Genomic DNA, 19265 nt, shown 5'->3' with positions numbered 1-19265 from the left:
ACTTTCTGTATTTTAAAGTCAAGGTTAGACATTATCTAGCAAAACTAACTCTAAATTTAGAAGTTTCGTCTTGCTTTTGTAGACTCTAAATGCCTGTTCAAACTAGAAATTCTAAGGTGGGTGGGAAAATATGACAAAAACCTCACACGTCCCGTTGTCCCAAAGCTGAGACTGTATTTTTTTCAGAGCTGATAGGATTTTTAAGTAAATTAGTGTCGTACAGCTGCTGTATGTTCCCGCCAACGTGGTGCCAGCAGTGACCCTGGCTGGACACCTGCGGTGCCTCACCTCGCTGGGCGGCTGGGAGAACAGAGCTGAGCTCTCAGGAGTTTGTTCTTCTTTATCGAGAGGCGATGGTTCCCTGTTACTCAGTCTCCTGTTTCATCCTTGAGGCTCCTGTTGCCTTTTTAGCAATTTGTTGTAGTTGCTGTTAATTACAGCATACTCACCAAATGGAGTGAAATACACAATTATTATTACAGATTAAATTGCCGAGGGGGTTGAAATGAACAAACAAGGATGTGGAGATTAGCTCAGGCTTTATTTTGTTCTAACATTCCCCTAGGATATTAGAAGTTATATGATTACATACTTCATCATCACATAACTTTTGAAATAACAAGGAGCCATTTTTTTTTTTTTTAGTTTTTATTGGGGAATATTGGGGAACTGTTTTTCCAGGACCCATCAGCTCCACGTCAAGTCAAGTCGTTTTCAATCTAGTTGGGGGGGATAGTTGCAGCTCACTGGCCCATGTGGGAATCGAACCAGCGACCTTGATGCTATGAGCACTGCGCTCTAACCACTGAGCCAACCGGCCGCCTTAGGAGCCGTCTTCTCAAGTGGCTCTGGAACCATATTCAAGTTTACGGACGTATTGTGAACAGAAACAAGCTGCTGTTTGCTTGCTTCACTGCTAGTGCTAAACCTACCAGAAGTTACCCTCTTGGTCACTGAACACCAGGTGGCACTCGTGGTAAGATAAATGTCTCTGAAAAACCCGAAGGCAACGGTAAAGCCAAATGGACAAGACAGAAACTTGCCAAGAACTGTAGCGATAATTGCCAGTTCTGATTCATAGAAAGGAAAGGATCGGTTATGATCCCAAGTCCTGTGAGAGGTAACCCAGCAAGCCAGGAATGTGCTTGTTCAAACAAGAACTGATGTCCAGGGCACCTTCATCTCCCTGAACTCGCACTTATTTCACCTTTCACTCTGAACACTAACGTAATAGTCTTATGCAAGAAAGAAACCAGTACCCACATAGAGCGAAACATGGTAATTCCCAACAGGAAGTCTTCCAGACAAGGCCAGACCTACGCTTTTCCACTATTTCTGAAATTACAGTGTTCTTCCTTTATGTCTAACGCTGCTCTGGATCGTCCAGCTTAGTCTGGAAGCTTCCTAGGACATACGCGTCCTTTGTCCTGGACATCAGAGGCTAACAGAACAGGAGCCTCTCAGATTCTCGTGCTCAGGGAGGGAAATACATTTCTCAAGTTCGTGTTACCTGCTTTTGCAAACACACCTTAATGATCACTGTCTCCATGCTTCTCTGAAGAATCCAAGTTTGTGTATTTCCAAACTAGATTACTCTTAACACACAAATCATTCCAGGTTACAAGCATTCCTTGCAAACTAAATACAGCTGGCCCTTGAGCAACACGGGTTTGAACAGCACAGGTCGACTTATACGTGGATATTTTTCAATAAATACCATAAATATATTTTATGATTTTCTTTTACTTTATTGTAAGAATACAGTATATAATACATACAACACACAAGATACATGTTAACTGGTTGTTACTGGTTAAGGCTTCCAGTCAACATGTTCTATTGGTGGTTAAGTTTGGGGGAGTCCAAAGTTACCTGTTATTTTTCACTGTGCTGGGTGGGGACGTGGGAGGGAGGGGGCACGGGTGGGGTCCCCTAACCAACAGTATACGAAAATCTGCATCAAAGAAACTGGGAGGGCATTTGTTGTTTTACAAGATTCCTCACGGGAGTCTTTTATGTATGTGTACATTTAGAGTAATTCACTAGACACATGTGTATATATATATATATACATATAAATGGTTTCCAGGGACTCATTAATAAAGATGCACCCACTTCTTGTTCAATTGCATTCGTAACACCAGATATTCAAATGGCCACGTCCATAGGCTCCACAGGATGGAGCGTAGCTTAACATGACGTCTGAGTCACCGTACTGTGTTCAATTGTTCATTTCTGTGTGGCATTTAGTTGTGTAAGCATGCCAGAATGCACACGTGTGTGTGTGTGTCCATTCTAACTGTTTTGAACTCTTGGCTGCTTTCCTACCTTTTCTCAACACCTTTCATTATATTTTTCAGTTGCGTCTATTCTCCCTTGGGCACCTTATAATTTAAAAGAGATGATTTTATCTTTTTCAATTTCCTTGCCAAGTTACATTAACTCTTATTTCACAGCTTCCTAAGGGGTCCCCCTCCCCTTTTGGTCCATTTTTGTTCTGAGATTTTGAATTTACATTTTCAGGTGTTAATTTTTATTTCTGCAAAGTCCCAATTAGGGGTATTAATTCAGACTGGATCTTGTTCCGGTTGTCTTCTGCCTTATGGTTGAAAAGAGAATTTTCCTGAGCTGTAAGTGACTGTTTTCTTCCCAGCCTGGTGTTTATACATGTCTTCCTTTTTCTGCTCATTTGAAAGGTGTCATTTTCTGACTTGCGGTTCTGTGGAGGCAGAGACGGGGTTTCTGATTTGCGTTGTCTTCTGTTCGGCAGTGCAATGCAGTATGTCTCAGAGACGATACTTTCCTTTGTGTGGTGGGAAGGGGGGGCTGGAGTCTCTTCTCAGTCTGTCGTGTTTTCCTGTAAGACCCCTGCTTCCTTCCTCCACTTTACCATCAAGCCTCCACGAGACGGCTTCCCCTGTCCCAGAAACGGCACCCTCCCCAAAGGGCTACCTGCAGTCTTGGAACTTTCAAACTTCCTCTGATGCCCAGGTGGCCAGGGCTCGGATGCACGGGTGTCAGATTTATCAGTATTTCCGCCACTCATGCTGGGGTCCCTGCCCTCCCGTGTACTGCCGCCGCTTGGCCCCCCCTTACCCTCCTCCCTTCTAGTCTCCACCTGACTTCACGGTAGGGTTCTGATGCTGGCTCTGCTTTCAGACACACTGAACTATTCTGTCTCATCGTTATGCTGCAGGTGAGGGTGACAGGTGACTGCTCTCCTTGTCTGTATGGTGTTGGGAAGAGTAGGAAAGAGATTAGATTTAGGCAGCTGTCAATATTTATTGGAAAACCAGAAGCCCAAATACCTCCCTTTAAATATGAACACTCGACCAAGAACTGCCAGACGTGAGGAAAACTTCTAACATGAAAGACAAACATTAAACAGAAAAAAGGTTAAATACTGTATCCATTAAATGGAACAGGTTGTTACATATTTTCAAGAAAATTAGAGAACAAAAAAAGAACTCTTGAAAATTAAAAACCTGAAACCCTTGCTGGGAGAACTGGAAACAGATCTCCGCCATCAAGGACAGAGATACAGCAACTAGGAGAGAACCAACGACTCCCAGCAGCACATGCACTGTTTGGACAACAGTAGTTCCAGAAAGAGCAGAGAGAACGGAGGGCAGAAATAATGAACGTAGTAATTTAAATGTCCCCACAGGCAGGGCACGGCCAGTTGGCATGCCTGGCACGCTGGCTGTGAGGAAAGGCACACACTAGAGCCCCCTAAGACTACAGAGCCTGAGGACAGAGAATAACCACGAGCTTCCAGAGAAAAAGCGGCTTCCATGTGAAGAATGAGGAGCAGGAATGGCTTTCGATTTTTCAGCACCCACACTGGAACCCAGAACCCGGGAGGCAATGCCTTCAAAATTCTGAAGGAAAACCCTTTCCAAATTAGAATCCCAAACTCAGGCAAGTTACCGATTAAGTGCAAAGGTAAGACAAAGACATTGGTCTCAGAAATTATGCCACCCACGTACTCTTCCACAGGAAGCATCAAAGGACATGCCCCACCAGACTGAGGAAATAAACCAAGAAAGAGGAAGTACGGGTCCAGGAAACAAGATCCAACAGCGAGTGGTGCAGGGCTCTCCAGAACAATGGTGAGGGGGTCTAAGGAAGACAGCTGTGCCGTCGGCACAAAGGGTTAGAAGCCAGAGGGAAAAAAGGAAAACTCAAGACACTAAGGAAAAAGCAGATTGTGGAAGGAAAGTCATGGTTTCGTGCTGTCCTGGCCCAGCCTTGAACTGCACAAATAGTCTCTTAACCTGATCTAAGTCACAGGAGGATGTGTGAGGAGCAGGGGCGTGGAATATGCTTGTGCGTGTCTGGCAGGGATGGTGGAGGGCTGGAGAGGGACGACGTTCTCGTCTCCCGTGTTGGGAAGGTAGAGATACCGCCCAACACTGAAAAACCAAGACGTAGCGATGTAATTATGTTCTTTACCGTAGAACTAACTGGGCAAATACCCAAAGAATCACAAGAGTTAGAACTTGTTCTTGGGAAGCAGGTGAGGGGCTCTTTCCCTGACAAGCCTACAGAACTCCGCCCCACATGCACGTCTAACTTTTGACTTAACAAAATTAACGAAAGGAAAGCGTGTGTTCAAGTCCTGGCTCCCAACCACTCTCTAGCACGAGTGTGAACAAGCCATTTCTCTGATCTGGTTGAGTTATAAATGTGGGTAACATTTGCTTTGCCTACTTTGTGTGTTCTGAAACAAAGTATAAAGGTGTTTTATAGAACACCGTAGAAATATAGTAATTTTGGCAGAAAAAATTTTAATGAAACGGCGACGTAATCCAATAGCCTTTATGCCACCTTGTTCAGAGTTGAAATATCACCCATTCAATAAGAGCTTCAGCTGCCTGCAGCTGTGTAGGCTCTCCTGTCTTCGGCAGTGGCTTATATTTACGTGTTCTCTTCTTATAAAAGTCTTTCCAGCTCGTAAGGCCAGCCCTTTATACAATGAACAATGAATATTATTAAATAAGTGGTGTAAACGTATCAGGGCAGTCCATGGACAGCACCACGCTCTTCCTCAGACCAGGTGCACCTTGGGAAATCTGGACTTCATTTAGGTCTCACACAACTCCACGACTGGAGCCACTGTGCTTATTTTCAGATGAAAAAGGCTGTGACGGTCACACAATTAGGTAGTTGGACCAGAACTAGATTTGTCAATTCTGTCTGTGCTCTTTTTCCTACACTATTTAGTTAGTCTTCATCTCTAACTCGTCTGCCCTCTCCTTCAATTCACCCCGCTATATATTTCAGTACAATTTTCCAAATGCCTTAAGATAGGCAGGAAAATAACAAAACCACCACTCTATAAAAATGTATTTAAATAAGAGACGAACAAACATGTACACTGATCTCACACTATAAGAGCTCTTATATAGTTTAGTCTATGATGACACAAATGATAACTTTCTGTGTGCACAATAGGACACCTGTGACAGCTAAGTGTCTAACGCCCTTTCATTTTTGCAGCCGAGGGGAGCTACAGACACACCCAAGAGCATGTGTTAGGCAGTTTTTAAAATCCTGGGAAAAGGGACACCATCCAAATGGTGAGAACACAAACACTGAGCTCCTGGGCCCGGGGGCAGCCCACTTATACCAGGACGTCTCGAGCGCGGCCGGACTCCCGTGGTCCCTGTTCTCTCTTTCCCTCGTTATCATTTAAGAAAAGTAACACCAAACGTCCTGGACTAAGCCAGAGATGTGTGAGATAAAAGCACATTATCTGATGGAAGGGCCCATTAAGAAAGTCAGGATGCGATCAAGGATGCAAAAACAAAAAAGACAGCTGGAAATAACCACCATCATTTTTTTTCAAGAACATTTATACATTGTTTTAATTAGATTAGCTTTACAAGCAACTTGAGAGCTCTTTCATAATGAAACACTGCTTTTCAAATTACATGACCTTATGGTCTGTCTGTATATGAATCCTGAAATTCTTTGCCTGCTGTTGAGAGAGGTCTGTGTTTCACAGATGGTTAATGTGTTGAATAAAAACAACATTAGAAGCTTTACCTTTAGGATTAAACACATAGAGGCCACAAATAATTTAAAATTTTGTTTTAAATAGAGTCCTGCTTGGTGACAAGTTAACGGTCCCACTAACATGAACAGATTTTAAATGGATATTAAAGAAATGGCTACCCTGATTTCTTGATCCTTTCACAATGATCTCCAAGAAATTATATAAATTTTTCCAGAAGTACACACTGAGACGTGTGGGGCGCAGTCTGACACCTGGAACAGCTGCAGACGCGCACCCCAGCGACACGGGCTCCCCGATTACGAGGCTGCGGCCATCACCCAACCATCAGACAAACCTCCCACCAACATGATACAGTTTCTCCTGGACTGGAAAGTGACAGCGCTTCTGAGTGTGGCCGAATGCAGTGCAGCGCACTGCAGACAGGTGGCAAGGCCAGCTCGCACTCCTCGTCAGGCCGCAGAGGCCTTACTCAGACATGTTCTGCTGGACTCTGTGGGACAAGGACAGGAGGCGGGACAGAACTGAACACGGGCAAGGAAAACGACGACGAACTGTCCTTTTTCTCCTGCAAGTTCTCCTAAATGAGACGGCAACACTGACTATTTCATCCCACCTTAAGTCCACACTGTCAGTTTCACTAAACATTTTTTTTTCATGTTTTACATGAACAATTGCAATCTTTTAATAAAAATTACTGAGCTTTCCATAGAAAAGGTCTCTAGTTGAATACAAACTATACAAATGCTAAAAGTGTCGTAAGATGAAATATACAGAAATATTTCTGTACGCTCACATTATTTTGGCAAAAACCAAGGACAGAGACAGAAAGTGCAGCGGGAAGTTCTTCCACCCACAGCGCACGTGGGATGCGGACCCCGCCCTTTCGGTTTGCCAGGGGGACTGGAGCCGACAACACCCATCCCAATTCATACATGACGTAACGGAAGTCTGGGAGGCCTTGTGTGATTTTGTAATATTCTCTTTTTCTGAGAAGTAAAAAAGAAAACTCATAAAACATAAAAATAAAATTATCTTATTTTTTGCTTCTTTTGTTTTGTCAGCTAAACATACATACACCTTTCAGTATGACAGGCCCGCATCGTATGGGCAATGCGTCTGCCGTGGTCTGGGCATTGCCGACAGTCCGTGTGGACGCACAGGCCCCCTCGGTCCTGTCCCACAGAAACAAGGTTGTGGCCTGCGGATCACATGGGTCCCACGAGGAGGAAAACATTACAGCAAAATTGGAAGTGCCATGAACTTGACGGGAAGCAAAAGGAAAAGTCTTAGGGATGGGACATTATCTTCTACTCCATAGCGTGCACCTGAAAGCTCAAGAAAGCCCTTTATCGCGGGAACTTGACGCTGGGGAGAACCTCAAGTTCATTTAGTGCCAGTCACTGTGGTTTTTAAAAAATTTAACTTAAAAGATAAAACCTTCTTAGTCTGCATTTTTTTCTTATAAAACATGGACTAAAAGTTGTTGATAGTAAATGGTGATGGTTTTACTGTTATGTTTCATTATTAACAATGTCAAAAAAACAACAGCAGCAATCTTTTAAGAGTTCAAATTAGTGTAAGACAGGACTACAAAACAGTCTGATTTTTCAGTTGGTAATTAAAGTGCTCCTTATTTTAAGTAAAAAGAAAATTAATCATCAGTCACTGCCAACAATCATTAGAAGAGGTCTTTTAGGGCAAAATTTAATAGTACGAAGAGGTTTACAAAAATAGATTGGTGCTTATTTTGGGGAATAATACTGTAATTTTTTTCTTAATTCAGTTTTGACAAATTGTACCTGATCATACAAAAATTACTTCAAATTCAAACTTGACTATATAAAAAAGGGAGAGATGAAATGAACTTGGTTAGATGACAGATCTGGCAAAATATAAGAGTGAAAAACATTCTATCTAGGGCACTTTTTTCATGTCCAGATGTAAATACCATTTTTCAACTGATAGTTTATATTCTTCCCGTAAGCATTCAGGGTCTGGAGTCAGCCATGCAGTATAAAGCCATACAGTCAAAATCTTCTTTCTGGCGCAACACAAAAAAGTTGTTTCTGTTTCCTTATTAAAATGCCAACTGGTTGTCTATTTTTCTTTATCCCGTTTATTTGTAGTCACAAGTTAACAAACAGCATCAACAATTATTGTAGGTGAAGTGGGGTATTGCTGGATCAAAGTCTCTATAAGACGTCTTTACTGATTGAATCAGAAGGTTTATTTAGTTCAACCCTCACACCTTTTTCACCTGCAAGGTAAAACAAAAAAACAACAAAAAAATTCATTCATTCATTCAGCACCAGAGAGCTTGTCACTGCTTCCCACTGAGTCCCTAACAGTAAGTAGCGCAAGGTTTCAACTCGCAAACGTACAAGGTCTGGAAAGTACCCCACCTACGCCTCCACAGGCCAACCCAGCGCTGTGAGGACGGTGTGTTTTCTGCACTAGGAAACCTTCGAAGGGAAAACCCACTCTCTACACAGACATTAATGACTGTCTTTTTATTTGAAAAGCAACTGGAATTGATATAAATAGTAGTGTGTTCAGTGTCACTACAAGCACACTGCGAGGCTTCTGCTACAAATGACTTTAAAAATACGTAGAAAAGATCTGAGCATCCCATTTGGGTAGTTTTATAAAGGCTGATGTGAGGTTACCAAGGCTTGTGCGAGTGCAGCTGGCGGACCGGTGATCGGAACACTGAGCATGTGGGCAACTATGAGCAGCATTAAAAGACAGGGAAGTGTCCACCAGAAGGAGACAGCCCGAGGGGGGCGGGGAGGGGCCGGCACGCTGAAGGGTCTGACCCCGGGTCTAGGGCACGTGTGCTGCCCTATGCAGACACCGCTGGCACACATGGACTCTCCAGGCCTGGCTCATTTGCCCATTTCGGCATTTCATCTGCTTTGTATCAATTTCCTACATGTCCACATTCAACGTGGGAGACCTGGCCTATTCTTTAGAGCAGGTGCTTTTAAAAAGGAAAGATATTAACTTCCTTCTCAGGGGGATGAGAGGGAAGCCAGATGGCGGTTACCACGAGTTCAGCAGCCAGTGCTTGGAAAGGATAATCACAGGAAAGAAAACTCAACTTGTCTCTTAAAGAACTTTCTCAGCCTCCTTTGCCTCAGACTTTCTTAATCTTTGGACAATTTTGTTGGGTAAAAATAACAATGAAGATGACTTAAGAGAAGTCCTCTGTTAAATAAGGGAGTTAAGGAATCTGGTAAAAGCAAGGAGCAAGCCTCACGGCTCAGCCCCAGGCTGCGGTGCTGCCTGCTGGTGTACCGTGGCCCCGAATGTTTACCTGTTAGGTATTTTACTTTAGCTCGTGCTCTCTCATCTGCATCAAAATACCAAACAGTTATTGCGTACCTAAAAGAAAATTTAGAATAGGGTAAGAATGATCACACTGGGGGAAAAAAACGTGGTATGCTGTTGCAATGGTCTATCAAACGTGTCATGTTAAAATAATGTCTCAGTCGGGATGTTAGCGGAGGCTGAACGGCCCGGGACCAACCCGCTAGCCAGTAACCTCCACGCTCAGGAGCAGAGCGGAGAACCAGGAGTAGCTACACTGGTATCGCCAAGTGGATGAGTTTTTATGACTTTCTTAATACCTACTTAACCTACTTGATTATCTGGTCTGCAAGCCCACAGCAGATCAGAAACAGACATTAAGAAGGTAAAAGAAAGGCTGTTACAGAAAAAGCACACTATCAACAGCGTAACTTCTAAAAGAAGAGAAGAGAAACAGAGCCTCAAGGCCCGGGGCCCTTTAGTGAGAGGAAGCACTGAAATTGAAATCCCAGCTTCGGGGGACTTCGCTACATCACAGCAAAGACTCATGACGGATGTTTACAATGCTATAACCTCGAGTCATCAAGGAAGGTTTAAATTATGCTAAGAATTTTTAGGATTTTTATCAAAATAATTACACTGTGTCTTGACATAAAGTTTAGCTAAACTGCATTTTTCTGAAAATTTCACTTATCTGGAATATCTCACTCCACAAATAAATGAGGACTCTGGCTTATGAAACACTATGAAGCACATCGTTACACCTTTTGGTACCAACAGTGGGGAAAGTGCACACCCTCCCTCATCGGGACACAGAGGTTAGGGCACCTGGCAGGTTCTGGCCAGTGTCCACTGGGGAAAAGCTACACTGATCACACGAAGAGCCAAGTAACGTGACAGCACTAACTCATGTCAATACTTGAAGAGTCAAAGGCAGTCAGAGTCAGAGTGGGGGGTGGGGGGGTTTGCACAACTGGGGAATCCGAGGCCCACAGACCACCCAGCTGGTGAGTGACAGCTGAGGTCACTGTCCAGCCTCCTGACTTCCGGATTCTGCTCTTTCTAGAGCTCCGGCCCTTTTCTCACCCTCTGGACTCCCCTATTTTTCCAGGTGGTGTGGTAACAGGAAAGGTGCACAGACATGTAATGTTGTATCTCTTTTGCCCCAAACTTCTAGTTAGTTACTTAGTCATCAGAGTTCCAGGTGTCTGGGTCAACTCCCCTCTGAGCCCTAAGGCCTTACCAGGAAACAAGAGAGAGACCATGTGTCGCTGTTTTTCCCTCTTGTCTCCCACTGATCTACTCAGGAGCTTCCACGTGACTCCACGCTGACCTGGGACAGGCTGGCCTTTTCTCCCAGGGCCTCACGGACACGACCACACTCCTGCTGCTCGCGTCACTGTGACCCTTTCCCACCTATTCCCACTGAACAGCCCCGTCTCCGTCCTCCAGGCCCTACAGCACTCATCCTCTGTGATCAGTGGGCACTCACTACCTAAAAATGTCTGTCACCTCTTTATCTAGAAAGGATACAACCCACGTTTCATAAAAAAGGTCTTAGAAGCGGTGTAGAGGTCAGAAAAGGTTCTAAAGAAGCAGCGGGGCAGAGACGGGCCCTGGCGTGCGGACAGCAGAGACGGGGACTCAGGCCGGTGTCTGGTGCCTGGACCCCCGGTCTCCGTACTTGGCTTCCTATGATCTCTCGCCCCAGACTGCTCAGCTTGCTTCCTCACTGTGTGATTGGGGCTGGCGGCAACAGGGCTCAGAAAGAAGCAAGAGAAAAGGGAGAGAGGACAACAAAGTCTTTAGCTCTGGAACTTCATCAAAGGCTGGCGTCTTAACATTATAAAAAGCCCACTCTTCTCCCGTGTGTCTGGGGGTATGCCCTCTCTCACCGGCTCTAAGCAACTGCATGCCAGTAATGCACTATCGTAATGTTCCAAGTCCTTTCTATAATGAAAAATAGGTACTTAAAAAATAGTGCTATTTTTCTACAAATATTTATTTTTATAACAATGTCTGCAACATCTTCTATTTTAATAGTCTTAACATTTTGAGTCATGGTAAATGGTAAAAAAAAATTTTAAGTATACATTAAACATAATAGGTTTAGAATATTAACCTTGTAGAAAAAGGGTATAATATAGGATAAGAGATGTTTATTACTAAAACTAAAGGGTTGTTTTTCTAACATTAACTCCCACACCTGGCAACCTTTTCTCTACTTTTCTTTCCTCTATTCTTTCTGCTCTTCATGTCTGCTCCCTGGTTATCTCTTAGGTTTCTGTTCTGTATCACTGTTCTACATCGTCCTTCTCCTTTCACCCCCTTACCACCTTCTAAAAAGCTGCGCTTTTCCTTCTCTATCTAAGCTTTCTATTCCAAGTCAATACAGCTGACCCTTGAACAACAACGGGGGTTTGAACTGAGTGGGTCCACTCATATGCAAGGTTTTTTTTTTCAATAAATACTGTAAATGTATTTTCTCTTCCTTACGATCTTCTTAATAACATTTTCTTTTCTCCAGCTTACTTTATTGTAAGAAAATAGTATAAATACATATAACAAACAAAATACGTGTTAATTGACTATGTTATTGGTAAGGCTTCTGGTCAAGTGCAGGCTCTTAGTAGGTAAGTCTTTGGGGAGTCAGAAGTTATCCTCGGGTTTCATTGTGCGGGGGGCTGCTGCCCGTGACCCCCACACTGGTTAAGGGTCAAACTGTACTCTCACAAAATCATAGAATGGATAGTAGTTAAGAGACACACAAAACAAGGAGGCAGGGCTGGCAAGATGACGGGGCCTGGGCTTCCATTTCTTACCCCAAACAAGAAGTGGCCGTGCAAAGAAAGTCACACGTGGTACTGACTGGGAATAAATCTTATAAAATTACTCAAGCTATAGTTGAAACTGAAGCATTATTATAAAGGTAACTGAAGAATAGTAAGATACTCATTAGCAAACTTTCAAGTTTTTCCTATCTATCCCCTCTGTCCTACCATACTTTTTACCAATTATGTCTTAAAGGAATACTACCTTGTAGCATATGCTGGTTGTACTTCATGAGGGTTGCGACGATCAGACCAGAAAAACAGCAGTCTATCAAATTTGGGTTCAATGTCAGCAAACTGGGCTTTGCCTTCTGGAAAAATTCGAAGTATACCTCCACTTACCTAGGAAAGAGCCAAATACGTAAGTATGAGTAACCAAGAATGCTACAAAATTAAATTTAGTGGGGAAGACCATTTCAGTGAATCAAAATTCTTAATTGGATTATTCACAAATATACCTCAATTAAAAAGGTCTGAAGGTGAGTTGGCATTCCAAGTACATGCACTGACACAAGGAAAAATTCATTTCTTTCAGAATTTTTGTAACTACTTGATGAAACAGATGAATATTATCTAAATACAAGTCTTAAAATGACATTTGAAAGTTTTAAAAATTAGTAAGCATTTGTTATTTATGTATGCTAATGATCTGCTTAACCTACTCTTAAATGTACACATTTCAAATCACCTTGACTAAATTACAGGCATGCCGTGCTTTACTGCGCTGCAAAGATGTTGTGTTTCTTACAAACTGGAGGCGAGCCCCTCCAGCAGCAAACAGGCCGCAATTCGCTTCACTGCGGTGTCTGGACTGAACCCGCAATCTCTGAGGTGTTCCTGTACCACAAATGGTTAAGTATGTCCAGTAAGCAGTTTATCACATCTTAAAGTTCAACAGGTAATTAGTAGGACAGTCACAAATGGAATGCAACGCCTCCTACTTAAAGAGGCGTTAGCGAATCAGTAGAAAGTGCCTTCGTCGCCGTCATTACTGTGGCTGCTGTTAGAGACGAGACGACAGCTCTCCAGACTGGGCCTGACACACTGGTGACCATCTATCTGCTTCTACAACTGGATTCCATCCAAAAAGGATTACTACTATTTACCCAAATATATATCCTCCATTTGGGATTAGATGGACCCATCTATTCCTTCCAATACTGACTCTGGGCCCTGGATGCAGGGGAGGGAATAATGCAGACAGATGTTGGCTTGGTGATATTTATAATCTGGGGGGAATTAAAGTGAGGAGGCAAAACCCACCCAACTGAGTAGCTCTTTACCCTTCAAAAACTAAACTCCCAAGCAGATAGACTCTTAAATTGAAAGAACAGTAATCCGGGATTCGATCAGGCCACCCTAAGGTCGAGCCTATTCCCAGAAGCTACAGTTAGAGAAGCTGTCGACCAGGCTTACCCACAGAAGGTAAATCAAGCTACGTGGTTCCCTTGCTCGCCTTCCTCAGGTTCCCGTGTCGTTCAGAGTGTCCCCACGGCACTCATGCAAACATCTGAAGAACTTCTAGACTGGGACCAAGAACGTGTCTTCTTTTCTTTCCCCCGCCCCCTGCCCTTTGACTGGAGTCCCTGGGAATATCACAGGTGGCTTGCTGAAAATGTTTAAACAGATAGATAGCTGAAGCTTCCAGTCTCCTTCCAGGAAGCATTCTGTGACGTCTGAATTAGGTGGGTGTCCTGTGTGCTCCCCCAGTGATCTGTCCTGCATGCGGCATAACAAGATGTCATTGTCAGGCTCCTAACCTGGGTCCTCCACCAGATCTCAAGCTCTAGGAGGCTATTTCTGTTTCTGCTCTATCTCCAGCACCCAGAACCATGTCTGGCTCATACCATATTTTGTGCACTCTTGTAATGGGAGCTTTCAGTTCTACATGTAAAAATACTGAAGACTTTTTTCTGCTTAGCTACTAATCCAAAAACTATCAATTAATGACTTTGGTTTGGTTCTATCAAAATGAAAAGATCAGCCTAGAAAGACCTAACAAAATACAGAAGTTAGGAGTTGATCGATGTATTTCTAGCTTTCTAGATATTCAAAAACTCTTGGGAAAATTTTTTTTTTTAAATCTTAACTGAAGTTAAACCAATTGTTTTGTGTGTTGGGCTCATGGTAAATCACCACATTTATTTTTCTACTTCAAAGTTTGAAAACTATCACAGAAAAACCCTGCTTGTTGGCATAATGCCTCAAACTCTACTTAGCAATAAAACTTACCTCCATTTTGAACTTGGACTAGGACAGAGAAAACGCCTTAAATCAGGATGGTATAGGAAGATCACTGGAGCATGTCCTAAATTTTAGGATACACTTTTAGGACAGAACTAGGTTTTGCACATTTAAGACTTGGTGGTGTGTGTGTGTGTGTGTGTGGTGTTTTAAAGATTATTTAAAAATCACCCTGGCTACATAGGTGTGCTGACTCTGCGGAAATCCACTGGGCTATATATACATTGTGTTCACTTTTCTATTTAAGTATTTTGCTTCAAAAAAAGTACATAAAGAGATTTTTAAAAATTAATTTATATCACCTCCAAAGTAATACATAACATACTTCTAAAGTTTAAATCATTTAAATGTAACTGAAACTTAGGCTAACATTAAGGGAACATGTACTTAAAACAAGAGATTGTATGTATTGTACATTCTAATTGGTTTATAGGATTTGTCACTGCTGATAAACTTCTAGTTTTTCCATAATCAGGGAAAGAAGGGATTCTGCCTCCATGAGTCCATCTAACAGCCCAAGGTAAGAAAACATCTCTACAAGAACGCAAAGAAGAAAAGAGGAGTGAGTGGCAAATAAACCACAACAATTATTTATATAGAACCTCCCTCAAAAGCCATTATAAAACAATCATTTGCAGAAGTATTTTTTATAAAAATGAGTACAAAGCAATGCTCAGTGAAGTTGCATACCTTGGCATCCCAGTCTTTATTAAGGTAATATATACATGTCACACATCTTCCGTCTCCATTGGGATTATCAACATGACGTACGTAGCCCGTTCCATTGCCTGGATAACAAGCGACCATGGCCTGTAATAATAATGAGGATGATGATTTTACAAGTCCATGTATGAATAAAACGAAAAAAAAAAATAGCTTATAAAAGAGATCTCTGATTTTTGACTACTCTGACGTACACTTAAACTCTTCTAGTAAAAATCATGTTTTATAGATAAGAAGAGGCAAGGTACTCTATGTCGAACTTATTTTAAGAACACAAAGTAGGCCGGTGAACAACCCACGGGCTGGGGATTCTGCTTCTCAGTGATGGGGAGAGCTGACCCTGACGGATCAGGCAGCGAGCGACCCTGCTATGAACACTGGGGTCACAAGCCAGGTGCCCCTGTTGGAAACCCCAAAGGGCAGAAGGATGGCAGGACCCACTTTCCCGACCCTTCTTCACACTGACAACCACGATCCAGGGAGTTGTGTCCTGCTCCAAGGGAGATGTCTATCCCCCGAGCTCGCCACAGACCACCTCCATTCCCACCAGTCTCACGGGCAAACACCCATCTGACAGTCTCCCAGTGGTGCCAATGTGGATAGGCATCACTTAGAAGGTCAGCTCCAAACATTAACTCATTTAATGTCAGTGATTTAAAAGAAAGGTGAATGACAAATTAGCATATAACTAACCTCTCTTCAAATCACAGCCATGTTTTTCGCTCAGATTAAACAAGATGTAGTTCAGAAGACTGTTGGATGTTAAACATGAAAGCAGAAGAGAGGCCCAAAATAAAAAACAAATAAATTGCATGTTCTAGGGAAGTAGGACATAACAATCAACTGAAATTATGAAATTAGCAAGGGTGGTTTTTAAAGAAAATCTCAAAATTACAAAGAAAACAAAAACAAAGATGCTGAAGGTTACCACTTAAGTATTAATGTCAAATAATTAGTACAAAGTTCCCAAACAGTAATTAAATTATGTAATTATCTAAGCTAAATGGTAGATGCTAATTTTAAAAATTCATATTCACTGCATTAGTGAATAAGTCATTCCGTGTTCCATCTCTGAGAGACTAGGAAGCATTTTAAACCTGAATGCTTAAAAAAACAAAATCATATTTTCATAGACACCCTGGACCTACTGCTCTTAATCAGAAGCAGAATTTTTGATGAATATTATGTATGTCTGTCTCTATTTTTCCTGATTCCAGACAGACTTGAGGTTGGTAATCCAGGGAGACTGGCATGGGTTTAACGATGCTCAATAAACCCAGTTTCCTTGTCATTTTGCTGCTAACAAAAGGCACATATAACAGACCTTGAGTAGTAACTGTAAGAAGGTACTTTTAACAATGCAATTAATCCATTTGTGATTGAGACAATTATGGTGAAGTACATGATACATTCTTATCCACGGAAAAGAATGAAAAACAAAACAAAACAATCTGAACTCTTCCCTAAAGCGATCTTATCTCAAACAAGCTCACCCAGGCCTCTCCAACTACCTGGTAACTTTAGCCTGTCTCCTGTGAGAACAAAGGGAAAAATATTTCTCCGTCTACCCCCTCCCAACCAGCCATTTAACAAACACCTCTTGAGCACCTGCTATGTATATGAAGGCCCTGGGGCCACACTGATGACTAAAATAGTTCATTTATTATGGAACCTAGTATAGGCGGGTAAATAACCAATAAACGACTAGATACCCGTATATACTAATGTTAGGCAGTGAAAACTTATCTTTTCATAAGTTATGAAAAGAATTAAGTCGAAGGACACAGAAAATGACAGGATGATATGCTAGAGCTGTGGTCAGAGCCTCCAAGGAACCGACATCTGAGCGGAGACTTAAATGATGGGTGTGGCAAGTCATGCAGAGCGAGCACGTTGCAGGGAGGGAAACTGAGTGCAAAGACAGAAATGGCTGGGCAGGGTGGAAAACCACCGCAAGCCAGCTGGACCAGCAGAGCAAGGGCACAGAACGATCAGAGCGGTCCGTCCAGCCATGGTGAGGACTGCAGAGATTGTTCTAAAAGTGACAGGATGCCCATGGAGAAGCCACCTGATTAGTGTTTTGGAGTTCGGTTTTCATTCTGGATGAATAAAACAAATAACAGCGGCAGTCACCTCAATATCATCTATTACTGAGCGTTTATCGGATGCCGACTCCGCATTTGCCAAGCACGTCCTAAGGACTTCCTGTGTAATAACTCACCTGCTACCCACATACGGTGTGAACGGCATCACCTCCCTCACCTTCATGTCACTGGTAAGGAAACCGAGGACCAGAAAGGTTAATTAATGTTCTCAATGTCACACGACAGTAGAACCAGGTGTGAATACAGGAAATCTGCTTTTGGAATCCACGTCATTAACCACTATTCTAGCTTGCAGGGGGAGAAAGAATGAAAACCAGATGCCAGCTAGTTGGCTATCGCAGTTTCTAGAGCAGAAACAAAGAGGCTGACCAGGGAGGCAAAGTGGGATGGACTTGGAAGGCCGAAAACCAACTTGCTGATGGATGGGAAGCGCGGAGTGGGAAGAGTGAAGGGTATTTTCAGCCTATGCAAGTGAATGGATGCAGTTAACTATTTACTAAAACGGCAACGCCAGGTAAAGAGTGGTTTTAATAACATTCACAGGGTAGGAAAGGAGCGTCCCAGCAATGGTCATGATGAGCCGAACATCCGAGAACAGAACAAAAGCAAAGATACCAAGACGACGCCTCAATGTGGGATCTGTTTCTATCAGTCACTTCGGAACTGATTTCCTGAGAGCCTTAGGTTTATGCGAAGGTACTTGGGGTGCTGACTGGGGAGGAAAGTGGGGGGATGCAGGAAAATGAGAAGAGGCCAAACAAGCAGGTTTTGCTCCTTCCTTCAACTAGGGGCTGCATTTATCTGTTTCCTTTATTTGAATTCCAAGTAAGCTTTTTCAAAAAATAAAAAGATGCTATGAAAGAAGTTTTAAACAATTGTGTTAATTAAATTTTACAATCCCTGTTATAGCTCAATTACCTGCATCTAAACGTATTATTGGAGGTGGCCATTACCATTTTAGCCTTATCTGGTGTTCCCTGGGTCCCTAGCTCTGCTCTGGTGAGAGGGACACCGCCAAATGAAGAGAAAGGAAGGTAGGAGGGGTAAGCGCTCAGCAGGGCCTGCATTTAATATGCCATCTCAGCTTGTCAATACCGGCCCTAGGAAGGCAGTAGCACATTGTAAGAAGGGTAAAAAGAACAAAATGCAAAACATCACTGTGACCCAGCAAACTAGAAAGCCTGCGGGTAAGTACAGCTCAGGCTGGTGCCTATAAACTGAAGGGTGAGCCTCAGTGAGAAGGAAGCAGACAAGACAAGCAGGCCCGCCATCCCTGGAGCTGGACTTTAGAGGAGAAGGGGTAGCCCAAGCACCCCCAGGAGAAACACTGTCATGGATAATCGGAGACTCGAATTCCTAGAGGTTCTGGGGGAAGAGAAATTCTGCAGGAAACTTGGAAAAAATGTGCAAGGGTCATGAATTCATTCAAATAACCATGTGACCTAATAATGATACAGTGACATATGGTAATTCATGTATCTCCTCCCCTTGGGGATTTTAGAAACATGAAAAGCTACTTCTACAAGTCTCACCAAATCTGGCAGCTCCTATGTTTAAAACTAGTATTCATACTTCGAGTTCTTCTTAGCTATGGCCTGGATTATCAAAATTTAAAGTTCCTTAAATATAACATAGCTTTTCCAGTTTTGAAATAATATTCATGCTCTATTTCTTAATCGGTAAGTTTGTTGTTCTTGTGTATTTTACACATATCTGTGTAAAAAAGACTCTGACATTGTTGTTTTTGCTTAGTTTGTTTTTAATACACAGAAGACTCTAACATACTTTTATTCACAATATTTTTAATAAATTCCATTATTTTTTCTTCATCTCTTGGTAAAACAACTAATAGCAACACATTCTACATGTGATTTTACCTGCTATTGCACCTTATTAATCAAGAAGTTGGCCACATTAAAAAATACTTATGGACTACCTACCATCACTACAAAAAGGGTCAGTATGGTATCTGTCTGAATGGACTAAACTGGAAAGAAAGAAAAAACTGGGCACATACAAAACAAATGATAA

General features: G+C 42.5%; 1 protein-coding gene across 2 annotated transcripts in view; it reads right to left on the bottom strand.

Annotated features, from left to right (window-relative positions):
• Positions 1-5852: 5852 nt before the first annotated feature.
• Positions 5853-19265, bottom strand: part of EGLN1 (egl-9 family hypoxia inducible factor 1) — a 50387-nt gene continuing 36974 nt past the window's right edge. Inside the window, exons 2-5 of one of the 2 annotated variants that reach the window (XM_033099624.1) lie at positions 15097-15216; positions 12368-12504; positions 9339-9406; positions 5853-8279 (exon numbers count right to left, since the gene is read on the bottom strand). In XM_033099624.1, the coding sequence (XP_032955515.1) occupies positions 8215-8279; positions 9339-9406; positions 12368-12504; positions 15097-15216 (390 nt within the window). In that variant the 3' untranslated portion in view covers positions 5853-8214. The remainder of the gene's footprint in view (positions 8280-9338; positions 9407-12367; positions 12505-15096; positions 15217-19265) is intronic. The other variant, XM_033099625.1, reaches the window with a different exon arrangement.

Source organism: Rhinolophus ferrumequinum, chromosome 27 (genome assembly GCF_004115265.2).
Source record: "Rhinolophus ferrumequinum isolate MPI-CBG mRhiFer1 chromosome 27, mRhiFer1_v1.p, whole genome shotgun sequence".
Taxonomy (NCBI): Eukaryota; Metazoa; Chordata; class Mammalia; order Chiroptera; family Rhinolophidae; genus Rhinolophus; species Rhinolophus ferrumequinum.
Note: the sequence above shows the minus strand (reverse complement) of the source record. Positions and strands in the feature narration are given on the sequence as shown.